The sequence below is a fragment of the Tinamus guttatus genome, unplaced genomic scaffold, assembly GCF_059628265.1.
Source record: "Tinamus guttatus ecotype Peru unplaced genomic scaffold, ASM5962826v1 Tinamus_guttatus_pri_ptg000104l, whole genome shotgun sequence".
Lineage (NCBI taxonomy): Eukaryota > Metazoa > Chordata > Aves > Tinamiformes > Tinamidae > Tinamus > Tinamus guttatus.
Genome location: NW_028288638.1, coordinates 4,021,497 through 4,036,626, shown reverse-complemented (window position 1 = coordinate 4,036,626; position 15,130 = coordinate 4,021,497). Strand labels below are relative to the sequence as shown.

The 15,130-nt window shown below is 36.8% G+C and overlaps 1 protein-coding gene across 1 annotated transcript in view; it reads left to right on the top strand.

Annotated features, from left to right (window-relative positions):
- POU6F2 (POU class 6 homeobox 2) overlaps positions 1-15,130 on the top strand; it is a 300,202-nt gene that overhangs the window by 242,468 nt on the left and 42,604 nt on the right. Inside the window, exon 6 of the mRNA XM_088520863.1 lies at positions 963-1,109. Coding sequence (XP_088376989.1) covers positions 963-1,109 — 147 coding nt within the window. The remainder of the gene's footprint in view (positions 1-962; positions 1,110-15,130) is intronic.

Here is a 15,130-nt window from a genome sequence, read left to right as displayed (position 1 = left end):
GCTGTTACCAAGGCAGCTGTCTCAGTGACAGTTCCTGTTTTTTTTTTTCCCTGTTGTCATTTCTATGCTCTTCGTTCAAAGTTTCTTCATCTCAGAAAAGGATGAGGACATATAAGCTTCCAAATAATCCTGTGAACATCTCCCAAGACATTTCACATGTTTTTTAAACCCAGGTGCTGATATGAATGCTTGTCTGTGGGATTCAGATAGATAGTCTCCTAAGGTGAAAGCCAGGCATGGGCTCAATGCTGTATACAGAGTACATAACTAAAGCACTCTAAAGGACATGTTAAGACTCCCTCCTGAAAACTTATGTGGATCCAGAAATTAGTCCTTCACAGATGAGAAACAGCAAGTTTCATAGGACTTTTGTCTCATGTTTTACAAAGGGAAATTTTGAATCTGCAGTTGATTTCCACTGAAGTTAATCATAGGGTTGAGTTCCAAGCTGTGGTTTATCTAGGTGTTGAGACCAATTCTTTGACAACCTAAATTGAAAGGAGCTGCAGGTTTTTCTCATTTCTGGGGTCATTAGCTAAACAGTCTCTGTTCTGAAGTGTATCCCCAATCCTGCTCAAATCACATGCTAATCTTTCATTGAATTTGTTAACAGCAGGATTAAGCTGCTACACCTGTGGCATTAGACTGTTACACCTAAAGAAACACAACAGGCACAACTCCCCTTTGCCCCCCAAATCAAAGAACACAAGGGGAAAAAGTGAATTTTGTTCTTCAGCATTTGTATGGAATTTCCTCCGTTTCTTTTTTTTATGACCATTCTTTGTCAAAGAGAGTGGTGCCTCAGAAATAAGAACCTCTCAAAATTACTTGAGCTTTTGGAGCTGGAGCTTTCCTCCTTGTTAGCACAGACGCCTTTATCTTTGATGGTGAGCGCTCCGCGTTCTTGTGTTTATCGGTGGCTTTCCCATGATCTTTTCTTTCTTTTCCTTTCTTTTTTTCAGCTCGTTAATAATCCCCTAGCAAGTCAAGCAGCAGCGGCTGCGGCGGCAGCAGCCATGGGCTCCATAGCCAGCTCGCAGGCCTTTGGCAACGCGCTCTCCAGCCTTCAGGGGGTCACAGGTCAGCTCGTCACTAATGCACAAGGACAGGTGAGTCAAAGATGGGCAAAACAGTGAATTTTGATGGCAGGCTGATCTTGGGACAAAAATGAGTTCCGCCTGTCTGACAGCAATTTGAAAGTGCACATATGGGAGATAAATAAATATTGATTCCACAGACAGGGCAAGAAATAGAAAGTCTGAGAACTGGGAAGAAGTTAGGAGGGTGCTACAAAGTGCTCTCAAGCAAGAAAGGGTTTGGGTTTGTTGGTTTGTTTTTAATCCAGCCTTTTGAAGACATCACCATAATGTGATAATGTGATATTTTAAATATGTACAAGTCACTTGCACTTCTCCATAGTTAATGGCCTAATGACAAAGAACCATATTAATGTGCTATTGTACTGTTGAGGCTGTACCTTTCCTTGTTTTCCTTTTTTTCCTGCAAACTATAGCATTTCTTTATTATTTCCCTGTGAGACACCTTTATAGAAAAGTGTAACATTTGTTAAGTAAGGGAGCAAAGAAATTGTAATGAAGTATCTGTCCTTGATGGATTTAATTGGGTGGCCTACTCATTTGCTGATTAACTACATTCAATAATTTGTAATGAATCTGATAGGCTGTAATGGAAACTTGGAAGAAACTTTTGCTTTTCAAAAAAGAATTCCAGATGGAAATTTGAAGCGGATTTATGATAAGTGTAAAAGAGAATTGTGCATTGTCTGCATTTGGGAAGCTGTTTATTACAAATAACCTCTTTGATGTAGAAAGATTGCATCTGAATTTATATATGTTAAGCAACTCCATTAATGCAACATACTTAAGTACCTTTCAGAACTGTAGCCAATGTTATTCTTTATTCCAATAGGATAAGAATAAAATTAACATAACTGCTTGTTTCCTATTAAGTAACTGTAACAAATCTGTTACTATAACTTAAGACTGAAACTCGTATTTGAGTAATTTAGAAGACATTATTAAAAATCCTACAAATTACGTGTACAGAAATGCTAAAGCGCTTACATAGATGATAGGTCCTGTTAAGCGTTTGTTGAAATTATACAGCTTGGGTTGTATGTGAATCTAAAGTATAGTCTCTACTCTTAATATGTATAGTGAAAAAATGTGAACACTTTTTTCTCTCGATAAAATTCTATTACTAGGTTATTTTATTGGAACAGGGTCTGCTTTTTCAATTTTGGCCCATTAATAAAATAAAAGGCATCACTTTAGAGAATCTCCTCCTTTTTTTTTTTTTTTTTAACATAACACATAAACAAAGATGCATCCTGAGCTTCACTATCCCCATCCAAGTCCCAGGAAAAAAAAATGCTGACCTTGTTATATTTACTGGGTGGGTGCAGAATTGTTCCATCACTACCCCGAGGGTTGAACGATGGAGCTTGTCAAAGTGAGGCCTTATCTAATGAATCATCTTATCGCAGGTGCACACCACACATATTAAAGGAGGATTGTATGAACAATGTGCCCTCTACAATAACCTTTCAATGTCTACTTTAACCCTTGTTTCAATCCCTTTTCATCAAAGGATCATTTTATGCAGCCAGCTTTAAATGGAGGCTCTCAAAAGCCTATTAAGATTTCTGGAGGGATGGGGTATTGGTTTGGAAGAAAAGTTGGTTATAATACCTATAACTCATAGTCAGATCAGCTCCACCTAGAAGCCTGCTTGTTTATATCTGTGCTCCAGGAATGGTTCACAATGCTGCTCATATGAGGCACTTGGCACCAAAGATGTTCCTTGTAAGAGCTGAAGATACAAAGCCAGGCCAGTTTTCCAGTAGTTTTCCCTTTACAAGTTCTTCCCAGGAAAGCATAAGCCAAGTGCGGGCATACATTGTATGTTTAAAGATCTGCTACTGTGAATATCTCACTGAATGGAACTATAGATTGAGCCAGGCTGTTTATTCCTCACATAATATGAAATCCAATAATTCCACAGGTCACAGTGAAAGGGAGGAGAAAGGAAGAATATCCCCTATTGTTGGATAAAATTACAAAATCCATGTGTCTGCGTAGCTCTTTTGAATAAGGGCTGTCTCTTTATTAATTGTTTTTACAAACGTTCTTTTGTACTGGATGATGATTACTGCAGATCTCACCACACTATAGATAAATATTGATAAGAAGTGTGTAATGTAACACCTATATTTGTAATATTTAGCATGTACTGTTCTTGATAATATTCAGCATATATTGCTTAGAGCACACATCTGCCTACAAAACAGGGTTATGCATTGAAACTAAACTATATTCCCAAAAGCAAACTATATTTATTGTAAATTAATGGAACTGTTGTGACTAAACAAGAAGTGAAAGATGTGTATGTTCAAAACTGTGACTGTAAGTAAATTGTAATTCTAGATGCCTTCATTTCTGAGTGAACAACATGGGCTTGTTAAGGCGCTGAATTTCCCTAATATGTTAAGAATTTTGCCTTTGAAAATTGCCCCCTTTGAAGAATCATAAGTTTGACACTCAAAACTCCCTCCTGCAAATTTAAGGCTGGTTGATTTACCAGATTGTTTGTATGTGCAATCTTGGTAATTGCAGGCTGCTGCTTGGGAAAAAGTCAGGGCTTGTAAGTGTCCATCTGTCTGGCTAAATATATGGTGACCAGTAATCCCTAGAGACATGATGCTGTAGGTCAAATCCAAGATCCTACAGCAATTTTAGGGAAATGATCTTTTAAATGACATGGCGTGAATGGCATGGCCTTAGAAATTCTTATAATTGCAATAATAAACTTGTATGTATTAACAAATATGCTGTAAAAATGGTTGTTATTGTATTTACAGAGATGATGATTTTTATTTTCCTTTGAATGGCAATAAGAACCGTAACAGCAGAGCTCCCCAAGACTACCATAGCGAAGAGATCTAATCCGTTGGAATAATATGTCTAGATCACCTGATTAATTTGATATAGTGCAGGTAGAGGACTCTAAATCAATTTTTCATTTTCCCAGGCATATTATGAAGAGCTATTGGCCCATGTAACACTGCTTACGTTCTGTTTGCCCTCAGCACTTTCCAGGAAGCATTTGCAGGACTGAACTTTTATATCTTAAATTTAAAGGCAGGGGTAAGAGAATTGCTAGATTCTACCTAAGGAGATTCCCACTAATTTCAAAGTGAAGCTGTCCACTCGCTCAGCCTCGGTCTGCCTTTGTATATGACAAGTGTCATTTCTGCACTGGGATTAGTCAGAGATGTAATAATCAGAAATTTTTTTGCTCTGTTATTATAAGAGAAATTACAATGAGACTTAAGTATCTTTATGTATATTAAGTATATGAAAGATGCTTTTTTAAGCTGTTGTTCTTAATCATTGTAAGTAAATGAATCACAAAGAATAGGGAAACATGAATGATGGTTCTGTTTCTATAAACACTACCTGCAAACCAATTTTCTAGTTCGCTAAAACATAGAGCTAGATTGTCATCAGTTACGTTCATTTAAGTCTTCTGATTCAGCAGGATCAAATACATTTTTACTATAGAGGCTGAGCCCTTCAGCAAGTTCCATTTCTCTAATGGAAAAATGTTGAGTTTTTTAAGAAAGAAGAAAAATATATATCCCAGTTCAGTAACTAACTGATCAACTATTCTTATCACCAAAGTATGAAGGTGTCATAGTAAGAGTTGGCATTACGAACTGTCTGATGGCTAAAAGAGAAAAATAACTTTTTATTTTCTCATAGGCTAATATGAAAACAGTATTTACAGTGGTCCTATACCTGTTTTAACTCACAGTGGGCTTAAAAGCGGTAGCAGCAGTATAATCTATGAGTGCTCTCCAAGGAACACAGTCTCCACTGTGCTCGTGCCTTGCTCTGTAGATATGAAAACCTTCCGTGTATGGACAGCCATGGGCACACCTCCACCCTGGCAATTAACAAGAATAACTAATTTGGGGGAGTTGTAATCCAGAAGTAGCTGAGAAAACTAAATGGAGAGAGTAGCACTGTTGATCCAATTAGATAATGGGAGTACTTTGGTTCTCATTATTCTGATGAGAGGGTAGACATTTGCTCTTTGGGCTCCTTGATGGTAAATGGTGCTAATGAGGCCTGATGGATCCTCTGCTCCTAACAAGCCTCTCAGCAGTGCAAGTGATTACAATGGAGATAGATTTGATGGGATGCGCTCCCTTTTGTAGTGTCTCAGCTGCTGACACTCTGCGACATAATCAGGTCACAGAGCCGGTCACAGCCATCAGCAAAAGCCATAGCTCTATCCCTCATTATTAAAGTGCATTATTCAGTTCCAGGCCTTCACAATACTGCCAAGGGCCTTTTTTTCTTCTTTTTTGTTAAGCATCAGTTCTCAAATACAAGGGTTAATAAAATCATCAGCTAAAGAACTAGTAAATTAAAGAAATGGAAATAAAGCACTCCCTTTCAAATTCGTTGAAGGATCACAATTAAATAAGCAGGGAATTTCTCATCACAGCGTACCGTACAGTACAATGTAATATGTCATGTGCAATAAAACAGGAAAAGGGATTTAAAAGAATAGCGTTGTCCTCATTGCAGACTGCCTTGGAAAGTGCTAAAATATCTCTCATTCAGGAGAGAATCTCTGTCTTGCCAAGTATTACATATGTGTATGCAAGTACTATTATTTCCACAATTTTCTGTAGCTTTTTTTTTTTTTTTTTTTTTTGAGGGGATGGGGGATGGTCAAGAACTACGGAATTTATTATTCTGAGTTTAGCAGCTGTCTTGTCTTACTTAAGGTGGTTGAGGCAACAAACTGGAAATACGGTCTTGACGATGGTGCTAAGACTGCTCCATTGTCAGAGACAAGTTGCCTTCCTTCGAAGGACAGGTGAATTACAAAACAGTATGGGAAAAGATACAAAATTTCATTTTGTACTGTTGATATTAAGTAAGTCAGTTATCTCACCTCCAAATGGAAATTAATTTGAGGGGAGATTTCAAATGAGTTTAGTTAAATTGGTAAGACATACTGAGTGGGGACCCTTATTTTTAAAAGTGTGCAATTTTGGCGCATTTTGAGTAGGTTTCAACTAAACTGAAATAAGATTTTAATACTGAAATGAATATCATAAGAGGGATTTTTTTCGGTTAAATCACTGTCAAGTATATTTTCAATTCAAAATAGTGAAAATTATATTTTTAACATTTTTTATGTACATAAGACCGAAGGAACTAATGCATTGCTTGTTTTACTCTGTTGTTCAACTCTACAATTGTTCTCCATATATGACAAGAACAGAAAATGAATATGTATATGCAATGTTGTTTTTAAAATCTTCAGTATTCTTGAACCCAAGATGCAGGAATCTCTTGACAGCTATAGATTGATGTACAGAGCTATGCAAAGTTAGCATTGTTAGATCAGTAGTCATCTCCAAGAAGACAGAAAGAAACTGGTATATGGCCTAGTTTTTGTTTACACCAACCAATGAAATTATCAGCCATCAAAGGGAATGCAAGGTGGGCCTTCAAATAGGATTTGAAAACAAGACCCCACTGCTGTTGTAGTTTTTTTTTTTTTTTAACTCTCCAGGAAGTTTACGCATTTACAAGTTTACACAAGTAACACCCCTTAAATTCATTCTGAACACATCCAGTTCATCTCCAAGTGTGCTCCGTCCTTTAGCTTTTCTCTTAACATCTGCACCTGTTTCAGCTGTTCAGCTGTAACATATAGCAACAACTATTATTGTAGCTACCATAGCATCTAAGAGTACTCACAAAAATCTAAACAGTGACAGTTAAAATGGTGGCTAGCAATGTCTTCTTAAAGCAAAGAACTGTAACACTCAACTAATACTAGGATTTGCCAGAAGAGTCTGTTTTGACAGAGCTCCATTTTAATATATTAAATTCCTGCTCTTTCTATTTCCTTCTCAAACTTCCACTGGGCTAAATATATGTAGTTCTGCTGTTTTCACAGAAGAAAAGGGGCACATGTTATGAGGAAAGGTCAATTGTAAGGAAAGATATGCTCCAGTTGTTTCCTCTCCCCACAGCTTGAGCATTGAAGAGGCTGTTTGTTTAATTACCTCCCATGTGAATTTGTTAAAAGAATATTTATCTTTTGATTCATGGTTTGCTGACTATGTCTTTATTTTATTGTAGTATTTATCCAACCTCAATTTTAGCGAAGTGGCATAAATGTAAAAATGTATGGACTAAATTCTCAGGTCATGCAAATTGCTAGTTTCATTGAAAGGGACAGGAGCAGAGAGCAATGCTAGTTTATACTAAGAAAAACATCTTGCTACTCTCTTTTGACCACTTTAGGCAGTGATCACGGATAAGCTTTCAATATCCACATTTTTAAAAATAGGGATGTGAAATTTAGAACAGTTACCACCTGTAACATGTAAAAGTAATATGCACTTAGCTCATAATAAGAGAAAGGAGTTCAGAACAACAGTGGTGCCATTGTATTTAATGGAAGGATTCTAACTTTCTCATGGGAAAAGGAAAGAAAAAAAAATAGGGTAAAAAATATTATTGCAGAAGCACAGTATAACCCAGTCACAACCTGTTTGAACAAAGAGGCCAGCTTTAAAGTAGAAGCACCACCAGTCTGATCCAGAGCTTCTGGAAAATGAGTATTAGGAGTAGTTCAAATTAGATGATGAGTTGAAGCCAAACTTTTGGTGGGAGAGATTCCACTCTTCCCAAAAAATCCACAAGGATAATGTTGCTGATAATGTTGCAAGTAGAAACTGCAAGCTAACTCCGGGAGTTGGTACCTTTGTGTTTCACAGCCAGTACCATGCTAGCACAGGTCCTGGAAGTCATATAACATGGGTAGTATGGCCCTATGCTGGACTAATCAGTCCTGCTGGTCAACAAGGTGACATAGGACCTAGCTTGTTAGTCACTAGCTTTGGGGTCCTTATAATTTTCTATAGCATATGGAGTAGGGGTGGTTTGAAGTCAGAAATACAGAATGTACTTGTATTTTTGTCAGTGCCTTCTTCATTTTTCTTACTTGGAAGAGAAAACCAAATTACTAGTTCAGCTTTTCTACATTTTTATGAAAACTAATTGGTAACTAAAAGAAACACCTCCCCCTCTTATAATCTGTGTGGCAAATTTGAGTGGTTATCACCAGTGGCTCACATTACATCCACTGAAATCTTTCTGCCCTGTGGAGGTTCTTATATTGCTCTCTTTATCACCATATCTTAACATCATCCAGGAATGTATTAAGAGGTATGACTAGACTGTCACTAGGAACAAGACTTTTTGGTTTAGTATTTTGGGGAGACAAAACTAGACTGTCCAAATCTTCTCATGAGGGAATGTGCTGGATGTTAGAGTATAGGAAGCCTGTATATTAATATATGAAGTAGTGGATCAAATTGGAGAGAAAATCTGTTTGAGATGTCTTTCCAAATGTGTTTGATCACTTGCTGGAAACCAGATGGTAGTTCTTCATGTTACTTAGTGCTACATTTTATTAAGACTTTATTTAATTTATGTATATTGAATGTTATTTTCCCTAATCAGAACTTGACTTTCCATAACTTTCCGTAGCTGGCACTGATATCAGGGGAAAAAAAAAAAAAAAAAAGATCTGCTTGGGCAAATGGAAAGAAAAGCCAGTTGGAACTCACTGTATTGAAAGTGGAGTTAATGTTAAATGGTAAATATCCTCAAGGTCTTTGACTACTTGCACTGCTGTTTTGGGGTGAAGATTTGGAATTTCCTAGAAGTCTTCATGAAGTCTTAATGAAAAAGAAAAATAATGAAGGCCAGTGAGCTTTCTTGTTGTGTTTCAATCTTGACATGTGTGTGTAGTAGATAAAAGTATTACCAATACAGGTGAGGAAGTGAAATCCAGGACTCCCTTGTTTCCAGCAGTGTCAATATTTGTTAGAAATTTCAAAGGAATAAGAGTCTGGATATTTTAGCAATATCTTGTGAAGAATTTGAAAAAGAAAAAAAAAGTCTTCCCTGAGCAGCCCTCATAAAAAGAGGGAGAGAATTGCAGAAGTATTTGATTGATTCATTTGATGGTAAGCCAACAAGTGGGTTATGTTCATGCAGTGTTTCCCTGTGGTATAACCAAGCAGATGCAGACCCTTAAACAGGAGTTGTTCTGCACGAGAAAGGGTTGTCTGGCTTCAGGTTTGAATCTAGAGTATTGCAAAGAATTATGCGGTTTCTTTTCACGTGTGCTGCATCTGTGAACAGTGGCAGGGAAAGTTCAAGCAGAAAAAATCACAGTCCTAACCGTGAATGGACACTCAATCTATCTTTCTAAAAGTGTATCTCAGTTTGTCATTTTTCTTCAGAGACTGACAGTGTTAGGTTGAAGTGTGTATGTATGCAAATGGCCCAGATATCAAAAAGAAAAAAGGACTTTGAAATATCTATGCCAATGTTATTAAATATATATGATTTTTAAAGTACATTTTTCACTTAAACTTCCTTCTTTACACGTTAATTAAATATTATCTCTAGGATAAGTATTTCTCATAGAAGGTTAATGTATTATTGTCACATAATAATAGCAAAGAATGACAGAATCTCTTTCCCTAAGCACAAAAAAAAAAAGAAAGAATTTATTAATATAAAGAAAACACTCATATCCCTTGAGGTATTCTGTCTGTGCTTCATAGAGATCCTTTCCTAGTCTCCCCTCATGTTTAGCTTGGTGCTAGAGATTCAAGGAAGCAATATATATATCCTGCCAGTTTAAAAATCAATCCACTTTTCAGGAGATAATTTAATATCAAGACATGATGTACCCAATATCCAAATATACATTCATTTTAATGTTTGACGCATCAAATACTGTGACATAGCCAAGTTCAAAATAAATGGTTTGTTTTAAAGGTTGGATATGTCATATTAGCATCCACCCAGCAGATAAGAGGAAGAGAAATAGATCAGAGAGTGATCAGGACATCAGGGAGACAGTTTAGAGAGAGAGATGAGAGGGGCCAGGTACATCTTGTAATGTTAGGGGAGAAAAAAAAAAAAAAAAAAAAAAAGCAAACTAGCTAGCAAGAAAGAAACTGTATAAATAGGTCAGTGCAGCCCAACTGAAGAAAGTTTAATTTTAACTTGTTAGTCATCATCTCCAGAGGCCTAATCCACTCCCTTCATTGCGGGCTGTGCATTAAGCCGAGATATGACTTATTTGATAGCACAGATAGACAGACAGACTCAAAGTGAAGAGAAGATGGTATCACACTCCTGCAGTGTGCTGGCTTTGAGGGGAATCAGCACTATTTGGCATTCTAAATCTTCCCTCATCTTTCCTTCTCAGTTCTTTTTATTAGCCTTAGCTCTTTGTCACCTGCCCTGGTCTCGGATACTGATGAACAGATACCTGATACTAATGTCAGTGGATCCTGATCCTGAAATCTCCAACTCTCTCATTCTTGGTAGGCTTCCTAAGCCTCTGCCCCTTCTGTTTCCTGTCATCAGCTCTCCACTTACTGTATTTGGGATTCAGTTACTTAAGCATTGGTTCCTAGTGCTGTTATATGTAGCTCACAAAATTCCATAAGGTTTCCTGTGGCCAATCCAGAAAAACACTGGTCTCTCTAAGTCTTGTGCCAATCCTGTATGGATGTCTCGTCTTAAGGCATTTCTAATAGCAGTAGATGTCTGCATATCTTCATCTGGTTTGCTTCTTGCCTACATGAATGCATGCAAGTTTGGGCACATAAAATCTAAACATACATCAACCAGCACCCAGTTTCCTGAGGCCCAAAAGCAAGACAGATAAACATGTGAAAGATAGATGACGGGATGGACCCTAAATTCCGGGGCCATTTGGAAGAGAATACTGAGGTTCCTGTAGCTTATCTGAAATTTTGTGATCTCTGCAGATACCCACAATGACCCCAAGTTAGAAATATTTTAGTTTCCAATGACTCCAAATGAGAAATATTTTAGTTAACCTGTTTTGAGTTATGTTTATGTCCCCTGAATATCTGGCACCTAGATTTTTATTCTGATCAAACTGAAAGCAAATCAACTATTCCTGTGTTACCGTGAAAGAATGCAACAATGATCTTATATGGATCATGTATTACTTACAGTCTATTAACTGAAGAGTAGGTCTGTGTTTTTCTAAGGGTCTGACTTCTCACAAGGGTATAAATATTGGTCATTGATTGTGAAATGGGAGCTAGGTGGTGCACACTCTCACGGCTGGAACCTACAGTCTGTGTATGTCAAGAGTCAACTGCTTAAAAGCTCAAGAAAACCGAGGTTTGTTAGCAGAACTGTGTGGGAAGAAAATTGCAAGCCTGCCCACAGGATGGCAAGGTCTGCCTGTTTCTTCTTGTGTCTGCCGTATTGATGATCATCAACTCCCCAGGTCCCTCCAAAGTGTTGGGTGGTGACTTCCATTTTCAGGTGTTTAAATCACATATTGTGGCATCTGGATCTATGGTTCTGTGAATTTTAACTATACAGGTACTGGTGTGTGATGTGTGGAATTTATACTTACAATCTCACATGGTTATTATTAGCACTTGCAATGCAAGAACTGCACATTTAAAATCTATATGTTTTTCTTTGGATAGTCTATATTTATATTCAATAGTACCTCTTTCGCAATTCTGACAGACTGAAATATCCTGTCTGTCACACCTACCATGTGGGTGTACCTTTATTGTTATTTCCCTATACTATTTATTTATCTGTATAGATAAGGATGCATGTGAGAGACAGTCAGCTACGTTGCTCTGGAATAGGTATAAGAGTATTAAAAACAGAAGTTGTTTATGCACATTCTCAAAAGTTTTTCTAGCTAAAGGAAAATTGTTAAGTGTCTATAAGCACAGAGCGTGGATAGATCCTAAGATTCTCACCTTTGATTGAGAATAACTGGCATTAGAGAAGAATGCTACATTCTTCTCTGCCACACTAGAGATTTTTTGTCAAACCTGCCTGGAGAGTGAGAATTAAATATTTGATGACTCCTTAGAGAATCTAAGATTTGGATTTTTAAATTTTCTTCAGAAAGACCTAATGCAAACTTCGCAGTCATCAGTTCACCAGATTCAGTAAGGCAAAGGGAATCCTCATCAGAATCTCATCCTGTGAAGTCTAAGATATGCTTGGAAATGATTGAAATTAAATATTCACAAACTATTTTGTCATCAAAGCTTAATGAGACATGGGGAAGGAGAACAGGACAAAATGAAGACAAACTTTTTTGCCACCTTTTTGAACAATTAGTGTAATACTTTGAAACTGAATCTTAGGCTGCTGACCTAGAAATATTATTAGTAATATACACAAGGGTTTCCCTGTTCCAATGCCTTTGTAGTTCTGTTACATAGAGCAAGGAGCCGTTAAAGCTATGCTTACATAAAAGTCTCTAGTCAACAATATATTGCATCCTGCATTTTGGAAAGAGAATCTCATGAGTGAATGTACTACAAGAGTGGTTGTAGTACAGAATATAGATAAAAATATGTATGTTAAATATTACTGAGTCGAGCTCAAATTCTCATAACCAGATCTGTCAACGGAAAGGACCCCCCACTAAAAAACATTTATTGTGACAAGTTGTGCCCTTGGTTCCCTCATGCCTTTTATTTCTTCTTAAAATCATATGCAGTGAAAAGAGAGAACAAACATGAATGATGCATGCCTGATTCACTAAATCACTATAGTCTTTGGGCAACAGCACAAATGTAAAAATGTTTAAATCGGCTTTATACTACCCAACATATGATGCAAAAGGATCCCTCAAAGAACACAGAGTGAGGGGAGATAAATGACCATCATGTCAAGAAGGCAATTTCTCACCAAGTTTGTACAGAAAATGGAAATTTGACTTTCAAGAAATGGTTAGGGAATCTTTCTAATAAATCTTCAGTCCACAGTTGTTGCTAGGTCCTTTTTGTTTAACTTATTTTAAAGAGGTGTGTAAGTTATACGCTTCCCAGTGAAATGCATCAAGATATTACCAACCAACTTAAACTCATTTAAGTGAATCATCTCTGTTTACGTGGCTATGTATGTGCTAGACAGCGATTGTCAAACAGATTTCATTTTGCTCATATGTTAAAACAGCCTTTTAGACTGTTCTCAAAACCCTGTCTCATTTTAATAGTAACTCAGAAAATAAATTTAAAAAAAAAGCTCAACTTTTCTCATGGAAAAAGCAGCTATGTTTTTTTCTTGGAATTCTTTCCTGTTTTTTTCATAAAGCTGAGAAGTTCTGAGGTTCAATAAAAAGACAACCCTTTTCCAAATGACTTGGAGGCTGATGACTGATATTTGAAGCAAGTTTAGTCCTGGGCAACCTACATCTCGTTAAACTGTTAACTTTGAATTATTTTTTACTGATTTTAACCACATAAAAATTAGCTTCGGCTGCATCAAGTCTAAGGTAGTTACTTGATCTCCTCTGTCATCATTGGAAAGAAATAGATCCTTTCAAAGTATAAAACACCTCACTGATCTCAGAAATGTACTTTATGTTGGGATGAATCACCTTGCAGAGATTCCTCTGCCTCTCTACATTGATTATAGAGAGAAGCCAAATAATTATCTACAGCTAGACCTCGAGCTCCCATCTGGCTAACATTAGATGAAATAAATTCCATTCTTACAATACTGCACATCCATTATTTTTGATAGGACCTGAGTCCTTCTGATAAAATTATTCTTGAGTTCCCCATGGCAGTCACAGGAGTTTTCATGGTGGAGGTCAGATGCTAGGAGCACTAGATTAGGCTGCGCAACACTTGGAATTGGCTGAGCTTCCTTGTTTTGGGGACTAGTCTAGAGGCAGTCAGATATTTTATGAAAATTATAGTCCTATTTTGTCTGTTCCTTTGTTTCTAATTCCTGGATAAATAGAGAAATAATATCCCATGGCAAAGATAAAATTGTATCTGTTTGGATTATTTAAAATATACTTAGTGTCGTGGATACTTTTAATTAATTGATGGATACGCAAGCAAAGGGAAAGTCTTTCTGTTCAATAGCTACTCTTGCAAGTAAGATTAAGTATTGCATCTGTGGCTCTTTGTTACTTAAAAATCAGTTCTTTACAAATCCAGACCTTGTGTCTCTGAGGTTCCTCTGATTTCAAGCAAAACTTGAAGTCATTAGTCAGGAGGAAATCTCTCCCTTTGACAGATTAACATTAACATTTCTCTGGGCATATGATAAGTACAATAAAGGGAAGTGCTAAATTATTAGACAATGGGCCAGTTTAAATGTATTTTCAGGACAGCTCAAACCAGCAGATGATAAAAATGTTACAGGAGAGTCTTATCACATAAGAGTTTATATCCTAAAAAATAGTCCAGGGAGTCTGTACTCAAATAATTTTAGATTGATATCTAAGCAAAACTGATCACTACCTTTGAAGTTAAGCCAACACAATTATTTCCAGTTTTACCCAATATTATTTAAAATTGAATTTGTTACCAATTTCTATGTGTATTGAGAAGGGGAGGCACTTCCTTTAATTTAACACCAAATATTCTACTTTTGTTCGTAAATGTAGTTCATCTGTTGCTCATAGAATTCCCATTGTATGGATGGGGACATTAGTAGCCTATAAAAAGAAAAAGAAAAAAAGCACAGAAGTATAGCATATGGCCTTTCTACCCAGGACTTGACCCAGTGCATTTCACAGTCCGTTGCAGGACCTGCACTTAGTGTGTTGAACATGAGATAAGGTCTTGTTATAGTGCCCCTTAAATAGCAGTTCAGAAGTTGTCAGGTCCACTTTGCACCTCTCCATCGAGTCTTGCGCTCAGGTGCTGTAGCCTCTTGTCAATTAATTCACTATAATTGGTTTCTGCTTCATCTCTAACTGTGACCCTTTAGCCTTACCTGCTGCATAACACTGTTTATTGTTACGTGCTGGATATATAAATATATATATATATATAAACTTTCCATCAAAATCTTCCATTTGGAAGGGAAGATATGTGATAAGGACTTTCAATACTTGTGCTATCTTTTTTATCTTTTCTGGCTCACAATAGAACCTGAATTATCATAAAAATGCACTGTAAGTTTTTATTTTATGTGATGAACATCTGTAAAAGACAGAGAAAGAG